Source organism: Necator americanus, chromosome III, assembly GCF_031761385.1.
Source record: "Necator americanus strain Aroian chromosome III, whole genome shotgun sequence".
NCBI classification, from domain to species: Eukaryota; Metazoa; Nematoda; class Chromadorea; order Rhabditida; family Ancylostomatidae; genus Necator; species Necator americanus.
In genome coordinates, this window is record NC_087373.1 from 32,688,038 (window position 1) to 32,711,967 (window position 23,930).

The 23,930-nt window shown below is 40.9% G+C and overlaps 6 protein-coding genes across 8 annotated transcripts; 4 read left to right on the forward strand and 2 right to left on the reverse strand.

The window, feature by feature from the left end:
• Positions 1–2,275: 2,275 nt before the first annotated feature.
• On the forward strand, positions 2,276–3,341 carry RB195_011718 (uncharacterized protein; the record flags this gene model as incomplete). Its single annotated transcript, XM_013447576.2, has 6 exons — positions 2,276–2,314; positions 2,575–2,664; positions 2,725–2,790; positions 2,923–3,010; positions 3,119–3,197; positions 3,275–3,341. The coding sequence occupies 6 exons, from the start codon at positions 2,276–2,278 to the stop codon at positions 3,339–3,341; spliced, it is 429 nt and encodes a 142-aa protein (XP_013303030.1).
• Positions 3,342–4,004: 663 nt separating this feature from the next.
• RB195_011719 (uncharacterized protein) lies at positions 4,005–5,174 on the forward strand (the record flags this gene model as incomplete). Of its 2 annotated transcripts, none has more annotated exons than XM_013447577.2 (4): positions 4,005–4,124; positions 4,769–4,837; positions 4,895–4,981; positions 5,061–5,174. In XM_013447577.2, 4 exons carry the CDS (start codon positions 4,005–4,007, stop codon positions 5,172–5,174), a joined length of 390 nt encoding a protein of 129 aa, XP_013303031.2. The 2 variants fall into 2 exon arrangements, with proteins under 2 accessions (XP_013303031.2, XP_064050836.1); XM_064193253.1 differs by having other exon boundaries at positions 4,059–4,124.
• Positions 5,175–6,522: 1,348 nt separating this feature from the next.
• RB195_011720 (uncharacterized protein) lies at positions 6,523–13,563 on the reverse strand (the record flags this gene model as incomplete). Of its 2 annotated transcripts, XM_064193254.1 has the most annotated exons (9): positions 6,523–6,747; positions 6,988–7,165; positions 7,819–7,877; positions 8,033–8,151; positions 8,218–8,302; positions 10,785–10,889; positions 10,968–11,109; positions 13,045–13,328; positions 13,480–13,563. In XM_064193254.1, the coding sequence occupies 9 exons, from the start codon at positions 13,561–13,563 to the stop codon at positions 6,523–6,525; spliced, it is 1,281 nt and encodes a 426-aa protein (XP_064050837.1). The 2 variants fall into 2 exon arrangements, with proteins under 2 accessions (XP_064050837.1, XP_064050838.1); XM_064193255.1 differs by lacking the exon at positions 13,045–13,328 and having other exon boundaries at positions 13,394–13,563.
• Positions 13,564–16,274: 2,711 nt separating this feature from the next.
• On the forward strand, positions 16,275–17,585 carry RB195_011721 (uncharacterized protein; the record flags this gene model as incomplete). The annotated part of the gene is made up of 4 exons (XM_064193256.1): positions 16,275–16,334; positions 16,603–16,658; positions 17,163–17,237; positions 17,318–17,585. 4 exons carry the CDS (start codon positions 16,275–16,277, stop codon positions 17,583–17,585), a joined length of 459 nt encoding a protein of 152 aa, XP_064050839.1.
• Positions 17,586–18,076: 491 nt separating this feature from the next.
• On the reverse strand, positions 18,077–20,302 carry RB195_011722 (uncharacterized protein; the record flags this gene model as incomplete). The annotated part of the gene is made up of 3 exons (XM_064193257.1): positions 18,077–18,135; positions 18,864–18,976; positions 20,223–20,302. 3 exons carry the CDS (start codon positions 20,300–20,302, stop codon positions 18,077–18,079), a joined length of 252 nt encoding a protein of 83 aa, XP_064050840.1.
• A 3,271-nt stretch (positions 20,303–23,573) lies between these two features.
• Positions 23,574–23,853, forward strand: RB195_011723 (uncharacterized protein; the record flags this gene model as incomplete). Its single annotated transcript, XM_064193258.1, has 2 exons — positions 23,574–23,622; positions 23,675–23,853. 2 exons carry the CDS (start codon positions 23,574–23,576, stop codon positions 23,851–23,853), a joined length of 228 nt encoding a protein of 75 aa, XP_064050841.1.
• Between the last annotated feature and the right edge of the window lie 77 nt (positions 23,854–23,930).

Genomic DNA, 23,930 nt, shown 5'->3' on the forward strand with positions numbered 1-23,930 from the left:
CTACTTTGTTCCCTGTGAGTACCTATTTTGTCTCTACTGTTGAGTACTTGTTTTTCCCTCTGCTAGTACTTTCTCTACTAATACTGATGCAGAAGAGCGATTTACGTGATCTCTTTGGAATTGTCCAGTCTTACGACAGATAAATATTTGATTCGATCATTTTTCTAAAAGATTTGGTCACAAGTAAATTACCTGAGTGCATATACTTCAGAGTTCATAATAGTCCAGCTTAGTCAGTCAGTGAGTTGGGCTGTTTGAGTACATGAATTGTGTTATCCTATAGTCGGGTAAAAACGACTTGAAGTAGGAACAATTGCGTAAGCGGTGCGGTGGAGATAGTGGTTGGAATTGAGGTGGGACCATGGCGAACTACAGAGATGGGTGCCGGTAGTGAGGGTCCTTACACGATCCCAACCGCGTCGCTTACGCAACTGCCCGTGCTTCATGTCGTTTTGACCCAACTATACCCCTAGTTTAGTTACTTTTCCTTTCTCCTCAAAGCGCTTATGTCTTATATACAGTTGCCCATACGTCTGCGGTGTAAGGCGTTGCGCCGTCGACCATACGGCACCGTTTAAGCCAAGCTTTTCAATCCTTCCGAGACCAACAAGTTGACATCAGAATTATTCGGGAGAATAAGGTGTTCAACAATCTCCAAGTCCTCTTTTCTTAAAAAAAAGAAACTCTGAAATTCACGAAATCGGATACGTTCGTGTATCTTGAAGTGGTTGTTCGACGCCAAGCACTTTGTTCTTTTTCCTCTACCATGACGTGGTAGATATGGGGTCTTGTTATGATTTCACTGGGAAATCTGTCTATTTCTGTGAACAACACCATCCCAAATTAAGACATCATTAGCTTCATGTGGCGGTAACAAATAACGATCCTGAAGGACTAACAGCCATGAATGAGTGTAGTCAATCACAAATACTTATTTATAGTAGGGTCAAAACGAGTAGATAAAGTAAAGTAGATTACAATATGTACGATCCCATTCGAACAAGGAAAAACATAGATTTGGAAAAACATAGAGCAGATTGGGTTGGAACCGAAGTAGATCAAAAGTGGAAGTAAATGGTCATTGAAGTAGAATATAATGTATATAGTAGGGTCAAAGCGACATGAAACACGTAGTTACGTAAGCGACTGCACTCGAAGCGTCGCGGTGCAGGTAGCGGTTAGAATCAAGGTGGGACCATTGCGAACTGCAATGATGAACCGTACTAGCATGGGCCCCTCTTCTACCCTAACCGTCACGGCCCAACACGCCGCTTCGAGCGCAGTCGCTTACGCAATTGCACCGTGCTTCATGTCGTTTTGACCCTACTATACATAGTGGAGAGCTCTTTATCCTAATAATTTCCTCAGAAAGTGCTCTTTAAAAATTAATGGAAAATACTGGGTGGTGGTACTAGTCCAAAACCACGGTTTTTATTTATTAAATAAGTAGTAATAATAAAACAATATAGATAATACTATGCCTGTCGAATTCCGTGCTCTAATCCCATTCTCTCGCCGCGAACTATCGCTCGCGGCGTTTCGCGTAAATTCCTTCGGTCAGCTGTGGTGTTCCTCTTCCTGGATTGTTTGTTATTTCGTTGTTTCATTTTGACGGTCATTTGGGATCTGCCCTTAGGTTTTTTTTCGTCCAGATTTGATTGACTATGAACAGCATAAGCTTTTAGTCCCACCAGGGTTTATAGATTGGTGTCAGAGTTGTTTGTAAGGATAATAAGGATAAAAACGCTGACGTGATAGATTGGTTACCCTCCACTGGTCATTCGTAAGGCTGCACATGCATTCACAAACCTCAAATGATTCCAATCATACTAGATTATTCAATCACAAAGATTCATCGCGAATAAGCTCATATTCTTTGCTAAGAGTACGCAAAAAGCACGTTTTACCAGAATAAACAATTAAGCAGTTAATTATTTAGCAATTAATTAAGCAAGTAATTAACGAACATTAACGAATTTTGGACGATTCTGAGTTGAAGTTGGATGCGCTGGCATCAGATATTTTATCTTCTTTTCGGCAGTTAAGATTGTGTTTTCGTTTCTGTGTAGAACCGATAGACTACCTACTATTTCACTATTTTACTTACTATTCTGTGGATTTTTTTCTGGTTGTGTTCTCTAGTTTTTTTATTATTGGACTATGACATCAAGATTCTTGTCACGTTTTTTGTTCCTAACCTTTTCATGCACATTGAAAACCGCAAAAAAAAATTAGTTTCAGGTTTATCCAATCCTACTCTCTGTAAGTTGTAGCCATGTCGTATATGCTTCCGCATTTGGAGAATGGGTGGCAGGTGAGACACACTTTTTTTTGGTAAACTTGAAACTTTTTTCATACTGTTCCGCTATCAGCTAACTTTTTGTTGTGTTTTGATCGAACTCACACTCGTGCACTTTTTATTTGTCGTTCCTCTCTTTATTTGCACCTAGTGGCACGTCTCTATTTCAAAATAAATGCACAAACAGATATATAAATGAATGCATATCTGCCACATCAAGTTTTACTGCGTTTCTTCTTCAAAAAATATCTGCCAAATGTGTAGTTCATTTTTAGGTGGACCAAGCCATCCTTGCCGAAGAGGATCGTGTTGTTGTGGTACGATTTGGACACGATTGGGACCCTACTTGCATGCGAATGGACGAGGTTTGTTTTATCGCAGATTTTTTTTTACTACTTAGAATTCTTCCACATTTTTTTTTGCAGACCCTGTTCAAGATTGCTCCAAAAGTAAAGAATTTCTCTGTGATTTATCTAGTCGACATAACGAAGGTCAGTGACTTTTTTCAGATTTTTATTTCCATGTAATTTCAGTAATAAATTTGATTTGACTCCAATTTCGCCTTCGTTTCATTGTTTTCATAGCAACCCTTCTTTATTTGCATAGAAACATCTGACTTTCAGGTGCCGGATTTCAACAAGATGTACGAATTGTACGACCCTTGTACTGTGATGTTCTTTTTCAGGAACAAACACATTATGGTGGATTTGGGTGAGTGCGTCCCATCTTTTTTCTTGATAAGAATATGAAGTTTTCTCTCTTGTTCTTCACTCTCCTTTTAAAGTTCTCGTAACGAGACCTACTAATAAATAAGTTTAGGAACTGGTAACAACAACAAAATCAACTGGCCAATAACTGATGGACAGGAACTTATTGATATAATTGAAACTGTGTACAGGTGAATATGATTATTTCATCTCATTACTTTTTAGAACTTCTATCTTCAAAATGGAACACAAAGTAAAAAATTTTCAGAGGTGCCCGCAAAGGACGAGGTTTGGTGGTTTCTCCGAAGGATTACTCGACCAAATATAAATATTAATTCTATTGATTTATCTCTTTCTGTTTATATGACTATTAGTCGTGATAAATAGTCAGCTGATTCTTGTTTTCTTTTTTTCATTTCAGTAGCTTTACTGACACTGTATTTGTAATTCTACAAAGATGTTGCATCAGCATGTCGGTCTTTACTCTATCTGTCTTTCCGAGTACTCGTAAAAGTTGAAGGGAAGAAATACATTTTGCTTCTTTCCCAGTTGTGCGTTTTTTTTTTGTCAGCTACTCCTACACGCTCTTATTTCTGGAAGTGATAAACTAAGTCAGTCGGGGTAGTAAAGCCTGAGTATTAGTCTTAGAGAATCTATGACATGTAGGGTAAGGCTGCTAATAGAAAAAAGGAAGAGAGCTTTCAGAAATAAGAGCGCCGTTATGTGCTCCCTCCCTCCAATTACACTTTTGCTTGAAAGTTGAAGAGCAGAACTTCCCTGAGTGGCTAGTCTCAGTTTGTTTGATGGGGAAGTGTTGTCCTTGACTTTATGTTTGTCAATATTTGCTATTCGATGCGTGAAGAACGGTACAAAGAGGGTAACAGGATGTGAAATACGTGCATTTAAAAGTCCCGTGGAGTACTTGTATTTCAATTGTACTTTGATGTTCCACGTATGAGAATGCTTTTTCGATTCATTGATTTGTTTCAGTTTGAAGGATGTCAGACCGACTGACACAATTGCAAGATCTTATTAATGAGTTGGCATCGTTTATGACGAATGCGATTGGTGTATTGCAGGCCACCGCTCCTCCCTGTGATTTCGATCGCAGCAATCCAGTATGTTTGTTGTCTTTCTGTGTTAATTTTATTGTTTCTACACGTATCGCGAAATTGTTCACGTACTAAACTGGTTTCTTCTGCTTTCTTAAAAAAAACTGCCTATTTTAACGGGACGTGTTTTTTTTTTGCGCATTTTTCGCACAGAACATGACCCCATTCGCGAGAAATCGCTGCATTTGAATAATTTAGCATACTTGGGCGGATATCTTTGCAAGACAAAGGAAGATTTTATCAGGTAGTAAGAAAAAAGAGAGAAAAATCCGTTTGTTTACAAGATAAGAATCGAATATTTCATTTAAATGTTTGATGATATTTTTGCAATCAGAAGAACGTTTCTGTTAGTTTATTAGACCAGAGCTACGACAACAGAGCTGAGTTTTTGCGAGTTCATTTTTTTTTCATCAATGCATTAGGATCATTTTTACTTGTTAGTGCTTGAATTACTAAAACATGGAGAAGTGAAAATCTTATTACCGCCTCGCAATATTTGGGAAGTGACTCAAAATGAAAGCAAATCCTTCATTTGATGTTCTTCTTTTGGACAACATCCTTACTAACGCGGAAACTTTCCACAATTGAGCTATAGCTATACGATATTTTCCATTAATCACAGCTCTTAGTTTAAAGTTGAATCTGTTCAGGAACTGGAGGAAGAAACAAATTGTCAGTTGTTTGCGGCACATATAGCTAGGACGGCGAAGGATGTTGAGGTGCAGTTACTTTCTTTTCCTTTTTTTTTTCGTCGTATAACATGAGACATGTATCAGGTTCTAATTGATTCATTCCCGATTGAGGATGCTGGAAATGGAGATACCGTAGAACAATTACTACAAGTGGATGCAGAAAGATCGAAAGTTCGTTATTTCTTCGTTTTTTTTTTTTTCCTTCGGAAGTCCTCCTGAGTTTCTCTTTCATGAGAGTCAATGTATTTAGGTGGCTCGTGAATTAGAATGCGTTGTTGGCGAGGGAGAGGATCTCGTACAACGCATCCAACAAAAACTTTCAGATATTGCACGCGTTCAGATAATGTCTAGACCTTCTTGTTGAAATCGTATTTTACCGCCAGCTTTAATACTGCCTGTACAGTAAATATTAGTCATTATTGTAAATATCTTGCTGATAAATCTATTTTCATTGTTTTGTTTGTTCTGAGATTAAAGAGTAGTAGTTCAGTGTATAGCGAGCAAGCATGCCCGTTAAAGACATTGCCCCACGAATCTGGGGTTGTACGGGTCTCAACCGTATAATGCCTTTTCGGAACGCTGTTCCTTATGACGGCTTCTGTTGTAATGCCCAACGTTTGCGCCCCACCCCGCCTGCGATTCGTCGAAAACCCATTTGGACGAATCGTAGACGGGGGCAAGGATGGCGCGCTGCAGTAGAGGACGTCATAAGAAACAGCATTCTGAAGTCGTCCGTTTCCACTGATACAGTGAGAAATGGACGGAATCACCCTCTTTTCCACAATCTTCGATCACGTATAGGCCTAACCCATCTGGAACTCCTACCACCTCAGATTCGTGGGGTGATGCCTTTAACCTCTACGATTCTTTGACGCATTGATTTTCGCATCGCATTCTTTGAGAATGTACCGGAGCATTCTAGAGATATTGATCGACGCCAATCATGTTATCCTTTTTATGCTTAGTAACTACTCATACAAGTTCAACTCGTAGAGCACATCATTAGCACGTTAAGCGGTTGTGTACGGAAAAGTTTCTAATGTGCAAAAGGCGGAATTTATGTGATTATATTGTTATCTTGCATTACTATTAAACAGCACTGTTAAAAGATGGAGGTCGCGAAAAATCATGCACAATGATTTTTCGCGGCCTCCATCTTTGAACAAATGAACAAGAGTACAAATGACATCTATTCTTCATCCTTGCATAAAATACACTTGACACAAAATGGGAAAACACTATCGAGAAATGGGTGTCGAGGCTGAATTCTCTACGATGAATGATCATCGAGTGAAACTACACAGCACCTACCCATTCGAGAAGATGGGAACATTTTTTCAAGAAGTTAAACAAAAAAATTCTGTGCTGCATATGCGCCTCGTAAAATCTACGTACCGGGTTAAGCTAGGACCCGTTTAGCCCATGATGAATAGAAGGGATGACGGCCGAAAAGAATAATAAGAAGCTACAAGTCAAAATGTGATCAAATCAGGCGAAAGCGAAACTATCCTCGAGATGAATGCATGTGTACCACAAACACAACATGAGCGCAAAGAAACAATTTCAAACTGGCAATACGAAAAAAAAAACATCACCCAAAAGCCTACCACGAATCATTATCGGCCAGCCTATCCAGGTACAATATGAAACGTACGTGCTTATTTGAAGGAATAAATTCCTTTCCGAGTTAGAGGAGGATCTCCTTAACAGTCCTAAGATGCAATGGCAGCTGGATCGGGTCGTGGGAGGCCCAGCTTTTCGCGCGCGTACTCAACAAACTGGTCGATAAGTACAGGCCAAGCACCCTCGTCATCATAGTTTGTGAGATCTGGTCGAATCGTTAGGCAGAAATCGAGCAGAAGATTCCATGTGTCACGTGAGATAGCCTTGCCGTGTTCTGCTAGTAGGAATTCTTCCCAAAGTGATAGTAGAGGGAACTGGAAATATACAAGGAACTAATTAAGGACGTTCGACATTCCATATGTAAAGAGGTAGGAAAAGTTCTGGGAATTCCAATTAACTTCTTAACGAAGAGATTATCAGGAGAGAAAAAAAGACCTAGGAGAAATACTTGTCTCTAAGTGTTAATGATTCTGATCGCCATAGTTTCGCACAAAAAAATCAACAAAATAAGTTCAAGTATGAGCCAAAAGAATGGAAGAAGAGCTACGACTTGCCTTGTCCTTGAACAATATCTTCCAGTACGCTAGAGCTGTTTCCAAATCGAGATTACGTTGACTGCTGAGTTTGCCATAGAGAAATGTGAACGAGTACAGCTCACGAAAAGCTGTTGGCTCAGATAACTCTGCATCCAATTCTTGCAAGCGTTCACGAAGCTTATCGAGGGAATCCACTCTGAAGCACTCCGAAAATGTCAATAAAGTAGATTATAATATATACAGTTCCATTCAAACGAGGGAAAAACAGCAGATATTGGAACTAAAGAAGAGTAAAGTGAAAGTAAACAGTTACTGAAGTAGATTAAAATGTGCATAGTAGAGTCGAAACGACATGAAGCACGGTGCAGTGCGTAAGCGCCTGCGATCGAAACGGTACGGTGTAGCGTAAGTGCAAAAGGGAGGAGCCGGACCCTCAGGTGAAAAGGGTCTAGCTCATGGGGTACAGCTCAGCAGCTCTACGGCTGTGAAGAGAATCACTTTGCCAACTGTCCAAAAGTTAAGGGGTCCCTTCGCCAACCGTTCAAAAGTGAGGGGGGTTGCAGCAACGGCACCGATCGCATATCGCATGTATGGTGGAAGCATTCAGCGTTCAGCGTCTAGCAGGGACCCTTGTTGACACCATTCCTCGCTGTATTTCGCGGTGGTCCCACCTCGATTCCAACCGCTATCTTCACCGCACCGCTTGGAGCGCAGCCGCTCAAGCAACTGTACCATGCCTCATGGTGTCTTGGTGACCCCACTACAATACAATTCCATGCGAACAAAGTAGAGGAAAAGATTCGCAGAAAAGAGAAAAAATAGAAGAAACATTGTCACAGAAAACCATACCTAAGTGCAGAAAGTCCTTGCTGCCATTCTTCCCAACTAAATTCGCATTGTGTTTGTGCCTAGAAAACATGAAAGGGAAAGATCAATAAAGCGATATCTATACAACTAAACTTTCTAGGTGTGATTATTGTTAATAAATACGAGGCGATAATAAATCCGATTTGAAAACTTCGAAGCGTATTAAAAATATGATAAAAGGTCCCGAAATGAATACCTTAAGTTTACAAGCAAGAATGAGAACACGTCGATCGGCAGGATCCAACTGAAGGTCATTGAGAAGGCGAAGCATTCCATTAGGACCAATTCGTCCAGAACCAACATCATCTCGCGGATCTAAATAAAGAAAAAAACAAATGCACCAATTAGAGTGAAGAATCAGAATCCATTCGAAAAGTAGACCATTTGCATAAGCTGAGAACATCTTTTCAAGTTTATATTTGTCTACAGGAGGTTGCTGTTGTTGTTGTTGAACCATTCGCGGACTCTGAAATCCAAAATCGCATTAAAAGAAAAAAAGAAAGATGATGAATAAAGTCAATATCTATGGAAATCGCTAACAGGAAGATCTTCAGTTAAGATATCTACTATCCTGATCATTTCACAAGTTCTCCCGTCACATGAAACCTTAGTTAACTCTTGTCTAGTTTATAGAAGGATTGACTTTCTCCCGCCACGAGGTACGTTGTGATTTAAGCTTAATAATACTTATTATTTATGAAAAAATAATCAATTTGACGAAAAGATTCGAAAGAGACGAGTTATCCATAAGAAAGCTCAAAATTTTGCACAGCACAGTTTTGTCGCTGCTAGCAAATCAGGTAACTCTGATAGGTGCAATAGGAACGATCATAATAACGTAATTGGGTAATCACTTTGTCAAAAACTTCGTATTCCCAGATGAATTTAGACAGGTAACGAGCCAATAACTTTTCCCTTGTAGACAGAAATTATCAAGAGAAAAAAAAACAGGGGTCCCCATTATTTATTTCTTTTTTGAAACCTATGCGAAGTAAAAATAGGATTAAGTGCATTGACTAGAGCAGCAAAGATGACTCACGTCGTCTTTTCCCGAAAAGAAGTGAAACAAGGCATAAAAATCATTCATATCAAAACTAATCACCTAAACCGTGCAAGAAGGATCCTTAATTACCTGTTATTTTAATTAACCAACTAGATCTGAACACATTCAAGCTGAAAACACTTGGAAATTTGATTTATGAATGCATAACTATATGATTTAAAAGGAAATACTAGTCAAAGAAAGATGCTCGACCAAGTTAAACGTCTGATGCAACTATTCTCGCTTATCAGTCTTTACATAATTGAGCTGTCATATCTAGAACAAGAAAAAGGTGTTTTTGAATTTGTTAACGACCGGACTGTTCGCACGCAGAAATGTGGCTCAAATTTAATCTTTACGCATGCATAAGCAGAAAATAATGCAGCGAGCTACGAGCAAGCGTTGCCAAGGATCCTTCACGTTTATGCATAAACATAATAGATTCTTGGCAATACTGTAGTTTGTACTCTGAAATCGTAATTCTGTTCTACTGAACTTGTTTCAGGAAATGACAAGATGAAATCCATCCGTGGACAGGTTGACTTTTAAAAATGCTATGATTCCACAGCCTCGAACACAAATTTCAGAGTATCAACACAGAACGAATCGAATACTTTTTTCTTGACTTCTTAGCAGTATTTAGGTGAATTGACAAGCTTTAAGTTTGCTCGAAACGAAGCATACACATAATTTTGTACGATTTGAACCAGGAAAAGGAGATTTACACCATCAGTTTGGCTCAAATCGAATCTGTAACCAAGAAGAGGTAACCAAAGTCTTAGAAGCAGACCCGCATCGCCATATGATAGTGCTCGATGGGTACATTCGCTTTCATGAAAACTTCTAGCTGACAAAACATTCCTCTATATCTTCAATTACATGAAAGCAGAGGAATATTGGTCTTAAAATTGCTGATCCGTATATGCGAAATAGGAAAAGCCGTGAAGATCCGCATATCCTCTTGCGTTATGAACTTATTTAACAATCTAGAAATGAATAATCAAGATATTCCTGAGCGGAAGAATCCAAAAAGAAAGTAAATTCGAAAGACAATGATATTAACATACGGTTCGAGCTATGCAAATGGCAAAATGAGTGGTCTCACAAAGATGAAAACTTGAAAGGAACGTGCAGAAGAAATACGGGCTTAACATGACGCACAATCGCATCACTAAACCGTTTCGAAGAATGCGATCAAGATAATGGACACAAATCCTCTTACAGTAACGAATCCACATATCTCTTATCTCTGAACACAAGTTCTTCCAAGGAAAGTTGAAGAGAAGACCTCCTACTCCATAGTTCTCTTCGTTAATGTGAATCTATCTTCATAAAAGTTAAAAAGAAGAAAGAAAAAAGAAAAAATCGAAAGAGCACAGGAGTCAAAGAAGATCATACCACTTCTTTCTATGACGTAATTTATTATTACTTCTCATTCTACTACTAAGGTAGTACTATCTTAAGAAAACTACCGATAGTAGTAAGATGGGAAATAACAAGAAACCACGTCTTAGAAAGAAGTTGTAAGGTCACCTTATTTCACCCGTACCCTCTTTAAATAAACACCTGAAAATTTTTGGTGAGCGATCTCATTTGCAGTAGAAATAATCAATTTATTCGTTCAAATGCAATATATCGGTGCGCCATAAAACCATTGGTCCCAGCACGATCACGAGAAATACTCTTAGGTATTTCTCTACCCAATCTGCGAATAGATGATTCGTAATTTTATTGTTTTTTTTTTCTGAATACTGTCAATTTCAGTCTGGGGACGAAGGGTCGACCGATAACGTTTGATCGACATCCTTGGGAAACTAGTGTATTTAGTGGTTTACGTTTTTTTCCAGCGAAAACTTAGGATTAGTGATACTTAGGAAATTTCCTAACTGAAAGGGAGGTATAAGACCTGATAGAAAAGGTCGACAGCATATTCCATATTCCAGTTGGCTCTCGAAAGACATGTATAGGCTATTTGTTCGCTGGTTTGAGTCCATGTCACAAAATTCTTTATCTGAAATGAAACGAAGCGGTACAATGAGGAAGAAAACCTCGGATATGTTGGGTTAACAGGAAAAAAAAACAAACAAACCTTAGCCTTTTGTTCCGATTTCAGCTTATTCATTTGTGTATCGCCTATATCAGTGATGTACGGGACAAAACTGTACTCGTCCAGGCTATTGACAGAACTAAGACGAACGCGCTTCGCTGGACGTTGCGCCAGAATGGAGCCTCTTAAACAGGCATAGCTAAGAATGAACATTACAGCGATAAGCGTTTTGAGCGTGATAGTATAAACGGAGGATCACGTCACAACAAGTTTTGCATGAAAATATTCTAATTTTTAAAAAAGGAATAAAGCAGAATATAGCAGAAAAATTGAGAATTACAGCCGAACTTTTTCTTCGTGAAAATCAAATCGACAATTTTGTGCCGCTTTATGTAACAATTAATGGGATTAAATCCAGAATAAGGACGGATAAATGGGCTTCATAGCAATGTTTTAGAGATGAATGAATAAAAAAATAAAAAGCAAAGCTATTGGAAACTCGGGAGCAATGAACAGTACGAGAAGTCTAAACTTAAAGAATCCTGTGTGTCCTAGCTATAAAATGGAAGTAATGAGGACGTTTTTTAAAATTACACTTATGAATATGTTATTTTATGCGAAAATACTGCTGAATCATAACTGTATTTGATTTCTATAATAAAGGTGCAACTTACTATTTTTTTCTAAATGGCTAAGGACAAAAATTGATTGGACTCAATAGGAAATATTGAGGAAGAAGTTGAAATGGGTTCGGTATCGCTTAAATTTCGCCACGAACGGATTGTAGAAACCAGGAAATTTACCGGAAACCGTTCTTATCTGTTCAAACCATACATTACTGTTGATACGGGGGATTTAGCGGATGTGTGAACGAGAAAGAAACAGCAACTATACGAGTACGATGGGATTTCAGTCGGTGACAATCCTCTAGTGCAAGAAAACCTTTAAAGAATCCACGAAAACTAGCAGGATTCTCTCTCAGGGAGGTTAAGATCCTGATTGGAAAATTTTGCTGGTGGAAGATTGCTGATCGTAGCGGAAATCATATCACATACGAGAATGAGAGCAGTACATGAGTATGGTGTATGTTTGTTCCCACAATGTTCTGGAGGACAATACGTGCCGACGGGTCGACAACGTCAACGCCGACGCAGGAAAGCGGTATCGATCGGGTGGCTGGGGAGCAACCGTCGTGAAAGCGTTCACCAACAGCATATAACAGCTGACCGGGAAGTCCTGGATTATTTAAGGATTTCTTGAGGTACATTGGGGTTCTTTCAAGCAGAAATATCCTCACATTCCCCCTTCTTTTCTATTAGCTGTTATTTCATTTCCTCGAACAAATAAAATCGATGTCCTTTTCCATGATTTCACGATCGAACAACAACAAGAAAACGCCGCCATTTATTTTTTAAAGCTTCTAGATAACTGTCTGTTTATCATTATTTGCCAATCTTTAGACAGATTCACTCATAAATTACTAGCGAAACGTCGATTGATAGTGGATTCCTTGCAAACTTAAGTGGCCTTTTCTTACTTGTTTTTCCATTTTTGATTTTGGGAATGCAAACCTTGCAAATAAAACCACACAACGACTAAGAGAACAAAAGTCCAGCAGAAGAATTTGAGGATCAACAAGGATGATTTCCGAACTCCACCTTAATTCACGCCAATATTGTGTTCTGCAGTTTGCACCAAATCTACGCTATCGTGATCAAATATTTGGATCGATGGTGAGAAGATTTATTAGGTTGAGTCGAAAGTTCTCGGACAAATTAACAATATTTTTATTTACTTTGCAATTTTCAAACAATAACTGTAAATCATTTGAAGTATGCCCCATTGGCATCGACGGTCTTCTGCCAACGTCTAGGCAGATCGTAGATGCCTTTGCTCCAGAACGCTGGGGACTGTTCCTTGAAGAACTGCTCGAGTGCCTTTTTGATGTCATCGCGAGGTCGGGAGTCTTGACCATCCATGGACGTTAGAGAAAAAAAAAAGATGTCAGTCCGAGGGAGCCAGATCCGGGGAATACGGTGGGCGTGAAGAAATGGTCCAGAAGAACTTCTTCGGTTCAGCATTGGTCATTTTTCAAATGCGTGACTGAGTGTTGTCGTACTGGAAGTAGACTTTGCGCTGCTGCGAGCGTGCATTTTCGAGATTTGTCTTCACATTTCTCAGTTGCTCAACGCAGACGTCTGCGGTCACTGTACATCCCTCAGCGAGCACTTCCCAGTATTCAACCCCGTGTACGCTCCACCAGATGCAGAGCATAACCTTTTTGGCGTGTGCGTTGAGTTTAGGGACGTCTTCTGCATCCGTTCCTTTGTCTACCCATTGGGCACGCCGGTGAATGTTAGAATAGGAAATCCACTTCTCATCCCCGGTGGCTATGAGCCCAAGCTAAGTGTGTGCGCTTGAGCGTGAGGAGAGAATGTGCCGTATCAGCGCGGCAGTCCATCTCATACTGCGTCAGAGCATGTGGTACCCATCGACCTAGTTTTCGCACTTTGGTGATTGACTTCAATCCGCGAACAACTGTGATTTGACTCACCCCAAGAGCGACTGTCAGTTCGCGAGTGGTTTGATACGGGTCGGCTTCCTCCTGTCTCCGCAGCAAGTCCAAATCCAACTCCATCGGGCGTCCCGAACGGTCTTCATCTTCGATGGAATAGTCGCCTTACGCGAGCTTCGAGTACCACTTCTAGACTGTACTTCTAGCGGGGACGTGCTCCTTGTAAACTTCCATCAGACGTCTATCGATATCCACGGGTTCTTGGCCAGATAGATGGAGAAAGATTATGACGTTGCGGAGATGGAGTGACGACGGCTTGTAATTGTTAACCTACACTTTGAAGAGAATTTTATACTCTATCAAACGGTAGCTAGCACGTCCATTTTTGTCAGCTCTTTGCTGAGTGATGATCTCTAGAAGTCATCACTACCACAATGTACGAGAACTTTCGACTCAACCTAATATTTTGTCCCCATAGTGTTTTCCGTTGAGAAAATCCAGGAAGTGTCTGCTGGAATATGGGCGGTACCGAAGAAAGCACAGCCAATGACAAAATTCCGAAACCACCTCTCTAGCGCATAACAAACCAAACGCTTGCATTATAGTATAATCCATACTCAGGGACATAGAGGGCATAATTGGTTTGAAACGGCTTCAAGGTGTTGCGTAAGCGTTTGCTTCCGAAGAGGCACGGTGGGACGCTCATTCATCCCTGCTGTAGCGAGGATCCTGCTCCGATTGCAACCGCTCGTGGAATTGCACCAGAATTCAATTCTGATCCTACTATATCTCGAAGAAACAGAAATCAAATAAATGCGATCCATTTTGTGACTTTGGTTTCCGTTTTTGGGTGCAAATGTGGCTGATGGGAGTAGGCACTCGAAGCTGCTCTAATCGACTTGTACTCTGGCGCGAAAAATACGTTCGTAGTCCATACCGTTCTTAGCTTTAGAATATCATTTCCATTTCAGAAGCATTGGAGAAGGCGGCAGTTCACCAATCGACAGCTCATTACTGGAAGTGATTAGCTAATTCAGTCGGAGCCCTAAAACCAATCGTCGGGTCAGAACAACATGAAGCACGGTGGATTTGCGTTTGCGCTTGAAACGGCGCGGTGGAGGCAGTAGTTTGAACCGAGGTGGGACCGTTGCAAAGTGCAGCGATGGGTGTTGCCAGCAAAGGTTCCAGTACGCCCCTAACAGCTACGCTCCACCGCATTGCCTCGAGAGAAGCCGCGTACGCAATTGCAATTCATGTCATTTTGACCCTACTGTAAGTGCTAGCCTTAGAGGACCTATGTCACGTAGGTCAAAGCTACTAGGAAAAAACGAAAATAAAGCTGGAACTGCTAGTATTTTAACTCTTAGTAGCCTCTACATGTCACGGATCCTCGAAGAGTAATGCTTAGGTTTTCGTGCCGCGACTGGCTGAGCTATTCACCACCAGTGATGAACAGTCGATTGATAAGCTATCTCTTTGTCATATGGGAAAGACATTTGTTACTTAAGAACGGTTTTTGTGCTCTATGGACTTCTTGCGCTCAAAAGTACAGTTCAATTAGAGCGGCGTTGAATGCCCCCCTCCCTCCCCACCTCCTTCGACTACCTTTGAGCCCGTTTTTGTTTGAAATTATAAATTGATCGAAATCTCGGCATAATACAAAACAACGATTTTGTTTTTCTTCCTCTTTTTTGGCACTGTATAAAAGTGAACGAATCGATTTCAAATTCCAGTCTGCAGTTTTGTTTGTTTGTGAGGGTAGTGTGGAATTCGGTTTCAAGATCTTTTTTTTATAATGCAGCTTTCAGAGTTAGTTTAATAATTTTTCTGTGAAACATCAAACACCTATACAGTTCCCGCTAGCTGAAAATTTTACACCTACGTAACTGCACAGAGCATCGGTGTGTGTGAAGAGGGCCACGGCGAACATTCTAACGCGTCCCAATCATGCCTCGACAGAGCAATTAGCGATGGTGTGTGACATGAAGAGATTCATCTTCGTTGCTGCCTAAATAGCTGACTCTGCTTACCTACCGCTAATCATACGCTGCATCAACGGCTAAGATGTAATTCACGAGGTACCAAATTGTTTTGGAGAATCAGATACATCCGCTGGAATTTTATAATGTGAGATGATCTCAAATTTGTAACCGTACAGAAGCAAGAGAAATTCTCACTTGAAATGTGAGGGAATGATACCTCTAGTGGCACCGAATTACGTATATGAAGATTTTCCTTAAAGGCATCACTCCACGAATCTGAGGTGGTACGGATTTCAGGTTGTGTATTCGTATACGGGATGGGAGACTATGGAGAGGAGGGTGATTCCGTCCATTTCTTCCTAATTGCCGTAAAAAAACGGCCCGGAAGACACGTCTTCAGGCGTTCTGGCGCAGTATTTTCTAGAAGGAGTTCGACTGGAGCGCGCCAGCCTTGTGCAGCGCCGCATCTTCTGGGCCGTTTTTCACGGCAATTAGGAGAAATGGACGGAATCACCCCCGTCTCCATAATCTCCCATCCCGTATACGAATACTCCACCTGAAATCTGCACCACCTCAGGTTCGTGGAGTGATGCCTTTAAACACGGAACATTCTTGGTTTCAAAAGTAACGGGAATGAAGATTATCGTTATCTCGTAAGTTCCAAGCTTTTTGTAGCCTAAAGTATTTAGAGAGACTTTGTGTATTTTAGATCCTTTGGAAGAAAAGGAGTTCATTTGATAAGATTTCAAGACTTCCTAAGGGTAGAATCCAGATAAAACTCCCTCCCGTTCTTACCATTCTTCTTCACACAGTTCCTTATAAGTGTGCGGTTCTTTGCGTCTCTATGGCCAGATGAGCATCGAAGACTCTTGTCTGCGTGTCCATGAGCGACTGGTCCGTGGTTTCATCGAGGTATGTTTGCGTACTTCCCTGCGTATCCAATGGACACGAAGCGTCTCGGAAGCATTCGCAAAGAATCCACCGGGACCCTCTTTACCGTTTCATCATCAGCTTGTTTGGTCCCAACTATAAATGGTAAATGATGAACCGTTTGGTGTTAATCAATCCACTTGGGATGACATCAACCCAGTATCGTTTTAGGTTTGCGAACGCGCGCCTAGCCTATACAGTGATTTGCGGGAGCTGGCCGATGTGACAAGTCAGAACTTTGACTTTCCAGACAAGTCTGGTACCAATTTATCGACGTCGAGGGGATGAAAGGCTTGGCTGGCACAGGTTCGGTTTCGCATCACCGACAGCGGAAGCTCTTGATTCTTGACTGTGCTCTCAGGAAAATTTGTTCCATTTCCAATTCTTCCACCGTTTTTTCCGAACGACTAGAGGGAATTGACGGCAAACACGCTCATACTGATAATCTACATCCTTAAATCTATCTTTTCAAGGAGAGAACTCGACATCGTAGATTTTGTGATTTAAACTTTAAATTATATCGCTCGAGCGCTCCATCAGTGGCAAATTATTTCTTCGGTAGTTGCCACGTATACGTACGTAGCCAATCTGGAAGAACTCGAGTCAAATCGATGAAGATGATCTCGTGTGACCTCCATGATACTGAGGAAATGACCACTTTTGTAGTTCTCATGTTTCGCTCCTATTTCGCTGCTGTAGGCGACATCATGAGTTGTGTATTGTTTTTCTTTGTTCGCAGTCCTAGTCTATTCTGTATTTCGTTTATTTCCACAACCATCTTCTCTATTGCATTGTCATTTTTCGGAAAAGGAACGATGTCGTCGGCGTAGCGAAGGTTCGAGAGAAATCTTTCATTAACACATACGTCTCTTTCTTCCCAAGCAGGTGATTTTATTGTTTGAAATCAAATACAGGTGAACAGCTCGGGAACATACGTAGAATCACCTCATCGCATTTTTTTTCAGTAGATATTGTGAGGTGTATGAGTCGTACCGCAACGTGACGGTGCATCGTTCGAATGATCAAACCAGAACGCAACGTAGCAGTTGGATTCGAGAGGGGACGCTCGACAAGTCCAGTCATCGCTACAGTGTAAGTGAAGCCAGCGATGGTGTCACTTCGATTCCATCCGCCTCGAGCGCAGCCTTACGTAACTGCAAGGAGCGTCAGGTCGTTGAAAATAGCGGCTGGCTGATCTTCTCACATACGATGCGTCCATACCTTGATTCTTGATACTCTTACAGTACTGCATTCGTTTCTACGCTGTCAAAGGCTTTCTCTCAATCGAGTAAGGTAGGGCAAATTCGGGAAGCAAACTAAAAATTTTCTCAGACACCCGACTCTAATCAGATAACTGCGTGTTTGCTGGTTGACTGTTAGTCTGATCACTTATTCCCACGTGTTTTACTTATTCAGTTTTTCAGAAAATTAAATGGCTGAACAACTTTACCGATTATCTACATCGTAAAAATTCAGATGAATACTGTAAAGCCGTTATCAAAGCTCGAATTTTCAATCATCGGACGAGTGACACGAAAAAGTTCTCATAAAACAAAATTATGGCACATTAATGTGAAATAACATTAAATAAAAAAAAGGTCAAGATCCAACAAACAACGCCTATTGCGTTTTAGAAGTGACACAAGGCAATATCATGCTAATGTAAACGTATACAACCAACACATAAACTCATGTAATTGAGAGATTTCTGATAGCAGTGATGCTCACATACACGTGCATGTTCGCTTCATGCATAAGACGGCAGAGAGCACGTTGAGTAACACTGAAAAAGTTGCTATAAATTAATACAACTTATTTGGGACATTTTTAGGAGTGCGGAATTTCATGGATAGGAGGGGGTGTGGCTGAGCTCTTGTGATTGGTTCGTCCGAACACCACTGCCCCGCCTACAGCAGCAATTGGTCCGTTTTCAGTCGAATGGGTATAGCACTAGTACAAACTAATGGATTCGAGCTAATCTGCACACGCAAACAGGAGCAAATGCTTTGGAAGGTGAGGCAAAGGGGTTTGAACTGTCTCAGCCCTTCCCTCCTATGGATCCGTACACCAATTATGCACAAGAAGTGGAAGTTCCGCTCATTAACTTTGGCCGTTTACAAAAATTTGGGAGGTTTTCGAAGGTATGGTCCGGTCAAAACGGAAACACGACATGAAGCATGGTGTAGTTGCGTAAGCAGCCGCGCGGTGGAGATGGTGGTCTGCAGTGGTGGATGGTGCTAGCAATGGTCCTTTCGCTATCCTAATCGTTACTCTACTATCTACTCCTTTCGCTATCCTAATCGTTACTCTACTTACTACTTATGCTACGTTACGCTCGCTGGCTCCAGCCATCATCTGCAGCCCGAGTGTTTCGCAACCGCTAGCACAACCATAGGGATTGTAGCGCAGCTGTTTACGCAACTCCACCGAGCTTCATTTCGTTTTGAATAAAGTATGACTGAAGATGTATTTATGAATCGTAAAGAAAAAGAAAAAGAAAATATGGCTAACCTTCAATGGCTGCTACGACAAACTGCACTGAATTCACAGCCACGCCCACCTTCAACTGATATAGACATTTCGAGAAGTCGTATTTGTACATATGAGAAAATATGTATCGAATTCTGAAACATCTTTCTGTATATCCTTCACGAGGTAGTTTCGTCCTGTTTTTAATGGGGTTACTATCAAAATCCAGTTCAGTGTTCTTGCACTGTTCTCTTAAAGGCTGTGCATCGGGAAATTGACGGAGTGATGAAATTTCATGGAAAAGATAGGCTAGGAGGTCTAGATTACAAATATGAACGTAGCCCCGCTCGATTTTCCCGAATCATCTTGAAAAACGTGGAAAAAAAGGCGTATGAAACGCTTTACTTCCAACGACATACCTAAGCACATATCATCCCTGTACAGGCTCCGGTTCCCTCAGCAGCTTATTCATTGGTTTTACTTGAATAGGCCGCTGAGGAGGCCTCATTGATTTTCAACTGCTTTCTCTTAGTTCCGCCGTGTCACAAGGGTGACGTGTTCTAACATATGTCGTTGGGAATAAAGCGTTTCCCACGGTGTCCTTGGAACGACTAGGAAGGGAATTGAGCGCGAACGCCCTCATAGTCGTAATCTACACCCCGAACCCTACAATCGCCCACAGAGACCTCAACGTCGACGGTTTCGTGATACTGTGCTTTTAAAACATTGATGACCGCGCATTTTTTTCTAGTGTTTTCGTGAGATATGGGAGCAGAGCGTTATTTTTGTTTTTTTTTTGCGTACGATCACCCTTAAGTCATATTGTCCCCAGTGACAGTGTATCCGTATTATCTCTTTTGAAGAAAATGTGGTTGTGAGGAGGAAGTGGGGAAGTGAGGAAGGGCACTCATCCGCGTCCTTATTTCTTAAAGCTTCACTTCCCTTTTTCCTCTTAGTAGCTTTATCCTGCATATCATAGATCCTCTTAGAGTGATGCTTAGGTATTAGGCCACCACCACGGATTCACTTATTTACCGCCGGAAATAAAAGCGCTGGTGAGTCCCCCAACTACACTTTACCCTCCCTTTATTCCTGTCTCTGGCAGTTTCATTTTTTTCGACACATATCCAGTGTTCTTTTATCAATACGGATCGGACTGGTTGCAGTATGTCAGATTACACCTCGTATTATAAATGAGAAATACCAGCTTTCTCTGCACCGCGATCTTTTCAACGTACGCTGATGTACGCAACGTCTCTTCGAGAAGATTTTACATCCAGAAGAACCACAAAAAATCAACAAAAAAAAAAGAGAACAAACCAGAAGCATCTTCTTGGATGCAAATTTCGTTCGGTGAGTGTCTGTAGGTGAGTATTATTTTTCTAATAACCAAATCAGTACCTGGTGGCGTCGTGCTCGCCAAGTAAGCAGAACGCTTCATCACGTTCAATACGTGGATGATGATATGTACCGACGAGCATCCAATTCCTGAAAATTGTTGCAGTGTCTTTTCCATCTTTGAAGGCACGTACTCGAAATTTATGAGAGAGATTTGCAGTAGAAAGGGTTTAAGATTATTGCTAGTGAAAGTTAACTTGTTGTAAAAAATGTGGAGAAGAAAATTAATAAAATATATTAGAAGAAGAAAGTATTCTAATGATAAGAGAAGGTAAATCATGCTATATAATAACGCGCTTAGTCCGTGTGTGCATGTGTTTGTATGTGTGTCATGAAAACACTCCGTAATGATGCAAAACTCTACCTTTTATCCATTGTCGAAAGCTATGTAGCCATGTATGCCATGTATGTGTTTTGATAAGGCAAGTTAGTTTCTCTCATATGTTAGTGAGGGTGAATAAACTTTTATGTGAATGTATACTCCCAAATTTGCTAACTGTCATGTTGTACAATAACGGGTTTATTCAGTCACGTGCGTCCGTCTGTGTATGCGTGTGTCTCAGTCAGGAAACTCCAAAAAGAGAGGGAGACAAATACTATGGCGCCGGTTTGGTGCGCTAGAGCCTCAATGGGGTGAGTGAGACAGGTCGTACGAGGTTGAATTCGCACCCCGGAGCCAGATAGCTGTAAAATGGGGTGCGACGGGTCCCATGAGGTCAGAATGGGGCGCCGGTGCTAGAAAGTTGGGGAGAGACGGTTTCCACTGCGTCGGGTTGGTGCGCGGGAGCCCCAACGCAGTAGAATGGGTTTCTACAGTTCCTTCACATATCTATTTCCAAGCATATCTCCCTAACGCTGCTAGCATCCTTTTTTTCAAAAGGGGGGAAACACACGTGCGAACGGTTGCTTAAATGCAATACATGATAATTACCAACAGCAACAACAACCAACTGCATTTACCAACACTTTACGCGATCTGACGTAGAACGTTATTTTTATCACTACGATAGTGATATTCACGCCATTTCATGTTGGCACATCATTCTTTGCTGATAGTTGAGAACGGAGTAAACTCATATTTCGAATAATGTTTCCAAATTCTGGAAGTTTGAGAGAAACATAGATATTAAATCAAGTTCTATTGTTCTCCAAATATACAAGTGACGCATTTAGGGAAAAAGCATAAAATCTTTCATCTATGCTTGAATTTCCGGGTAAAAAAAATTGAAGGAAGCGTTGATTGGAAAAAAAACAATTCTAATTTCACAAAAAATGTCGCTACTGTTATTTCTTATTGATCGGTGAAGGCGAGCGAATCGAACACTAAAAAAAAGCCTGAAGTCCGGCTTTAGCCCGACGTTCAGGCTGGTACAATAATAATAGATTACAAGTGCCATATCCAACCGACTTATCCTAAAACATTCTTAATGTCAAACGATGCAAATGTCTTTGTTGTTTGAACACATTTTTGAGTGCACTCCATCAAATGTTGTAATAAAATTTTCATATTAATGGCAATAAAGGTAGAATTCATCGTTGGGCCAAATGCAAATTAGAAAACAGTTGTAGAGGGTGACGAAGTTGCATTATCAAATGCTGGACGGCAACGGCATCAGAGTACAGAATATCTTTGTGCTATTATTTTTTGACTTGTGCTAAAAAGCACAGGCATCATTGTTGATATCGTTCTGCTCCTGGAAAAAATCTTGTAGCATTACAAATGGAAACTAGAGACAATTGACAATTAAAGAATTGTCTGGGGACGTCAAAAGCTTTTTTCTGAAGAAAACATATTTTCTTATTTGACCGTTCAGCCGAAGTATAAAACGAAAAAAAGTGCTGAAGATGTCGTATTATAATAGCCCTTGTCTTTGCGTCTGTGTCTCAGGAAATAATATGTGCAGTAAAATTGTTTCAACTTCGGTTTGATGGATTTGCCCAAGGACACCACCAATGAAAGCCGTCAGACTAATGTCCCGGCACTAGAACTTGATGCATAAGGGCTCAAGATTGGTGGGTCAAAAAGTAACGGGGGAAGCAGCTGTGTAGAGACCACCGGGTAGGTCCCAGACTAGACCTTTATATTGTGGTACACGGTCTGTTGTTGCTAATCTCCGACCAAGATTATTCTTGATTTTTCGTTTAAGCGTTGTCGCCCTCTTCCGATATCAATCAGAGGAAGATACTCTAACTCCTCTGATTATTTGATAGCGGTGATGTCTCGTCACTCAATAAGGCATAAATCGACCGAAGTATTGTCCAAAAACAATGTCAACGAAGGAAATCGCATTAACGGCCACTTTGAGAGCCTTTATACTAAGCCTTAATACTTGAGTAAAACTTAATTGAGTGAAAAATAATCATTCAAATAATCATTTATTGGATGAGGATATGTTATCATTGGCTGCATTTGAAATAATGAGATCATTACCATCATCCTGCCTCACTGTTTTCTGTTTCACCAGTCATAATTCCCTTCTCATTACTTCCTAGAGCCGGCGCACTTTTCTAGTGGAGTTGTTATAATAAGAAATGAACATTTTTAACCATTTTTTTTGTTGCCTGCTGCTGCCTTCCCACGTGTTTGATGAAGCAACTTCGCACTTTTTCACGATGGCTTGTTATCTTGTATTTCCTACAGCGGTGCATGCCATTTTTGCTGTCATTGATATGAAGGTTTCCTCCCATAAAGGATAAAGTGTCTGGCGTTAATCAGTTCGCCTGGGATGCTCACGTTCACGAGATTTAAGAACGTGTACCGGGTACCAATTCATCGACCCCGGAGGGATTGAGGGCTAGGTGAGCATTAGAGCGTATTCGAACCTCCGATCGATCGTGCAGACGGCAGAACCTCTAACCGACTGCGCTACACCCGCCCATTCTTCCAAAGAGAAATTATTCACATCAATGGCAGGAGAAAATAAAGAAGCAACACTCGCTTTGTAGAGAGCTCAAAATGTATTATAATGGCAGAGACATTTGCTTCCATTTGAAATAATGGCATTTTAAGTGGTTTCAGTTTGGGCGTCACTCGAACATCGCATTAGTGGAAGCTTCATCGCAGTGCGTCTACCGTTCCTTCTTTTCACCTTCTCATTCGCAAAACCTCTCACTAGATTCCCTTTCACTAATTTCCTAACGGCTTGATCTATAAGGTGCTAAAACAAACTATTTTCGATTTGATTTTTTTTCTTGGTCTAGGTGCGTCAGGAAGCATTTTGTCAGCATCGAAAAACACCTGATACAAGCAGTCCTAGCAATTAGAACACTTAGCGACACTAACGTTCCTAAACTTTTCTCGCCATGTGACTAAATAATCCGGAGACGATTAGGATAACTCTCTTTCGTTTCAGGATGATAATTGTTCTCGTCACAGTACTCCTTACGTCGCACTTTATCCAAGGTAAAATCGCTCTCCTTCTTAAATTTCTGATTGATTTCCACCACTGTAATAGGTAGTGCCGCCGAATGCAAAGACTGCAAGAAGGACCTGGATAGAGATAGTAAGATGAACACTATTCTGGGCTTGCTCGATAAAGCGGCGGAGATTTTGAACTCGATCAAAGTCGATCCAAAAGGGAATGTCAATATCATGGGCGTGGATGTTGGACGTAACAAGAAATCATCCCCTTGATCGTAGAAGGTGGAAATCCACACGTCCGAGAGTTGCTTCGTAGTATCTTTCTTATATTCTCAAAGATGAAAGATTGT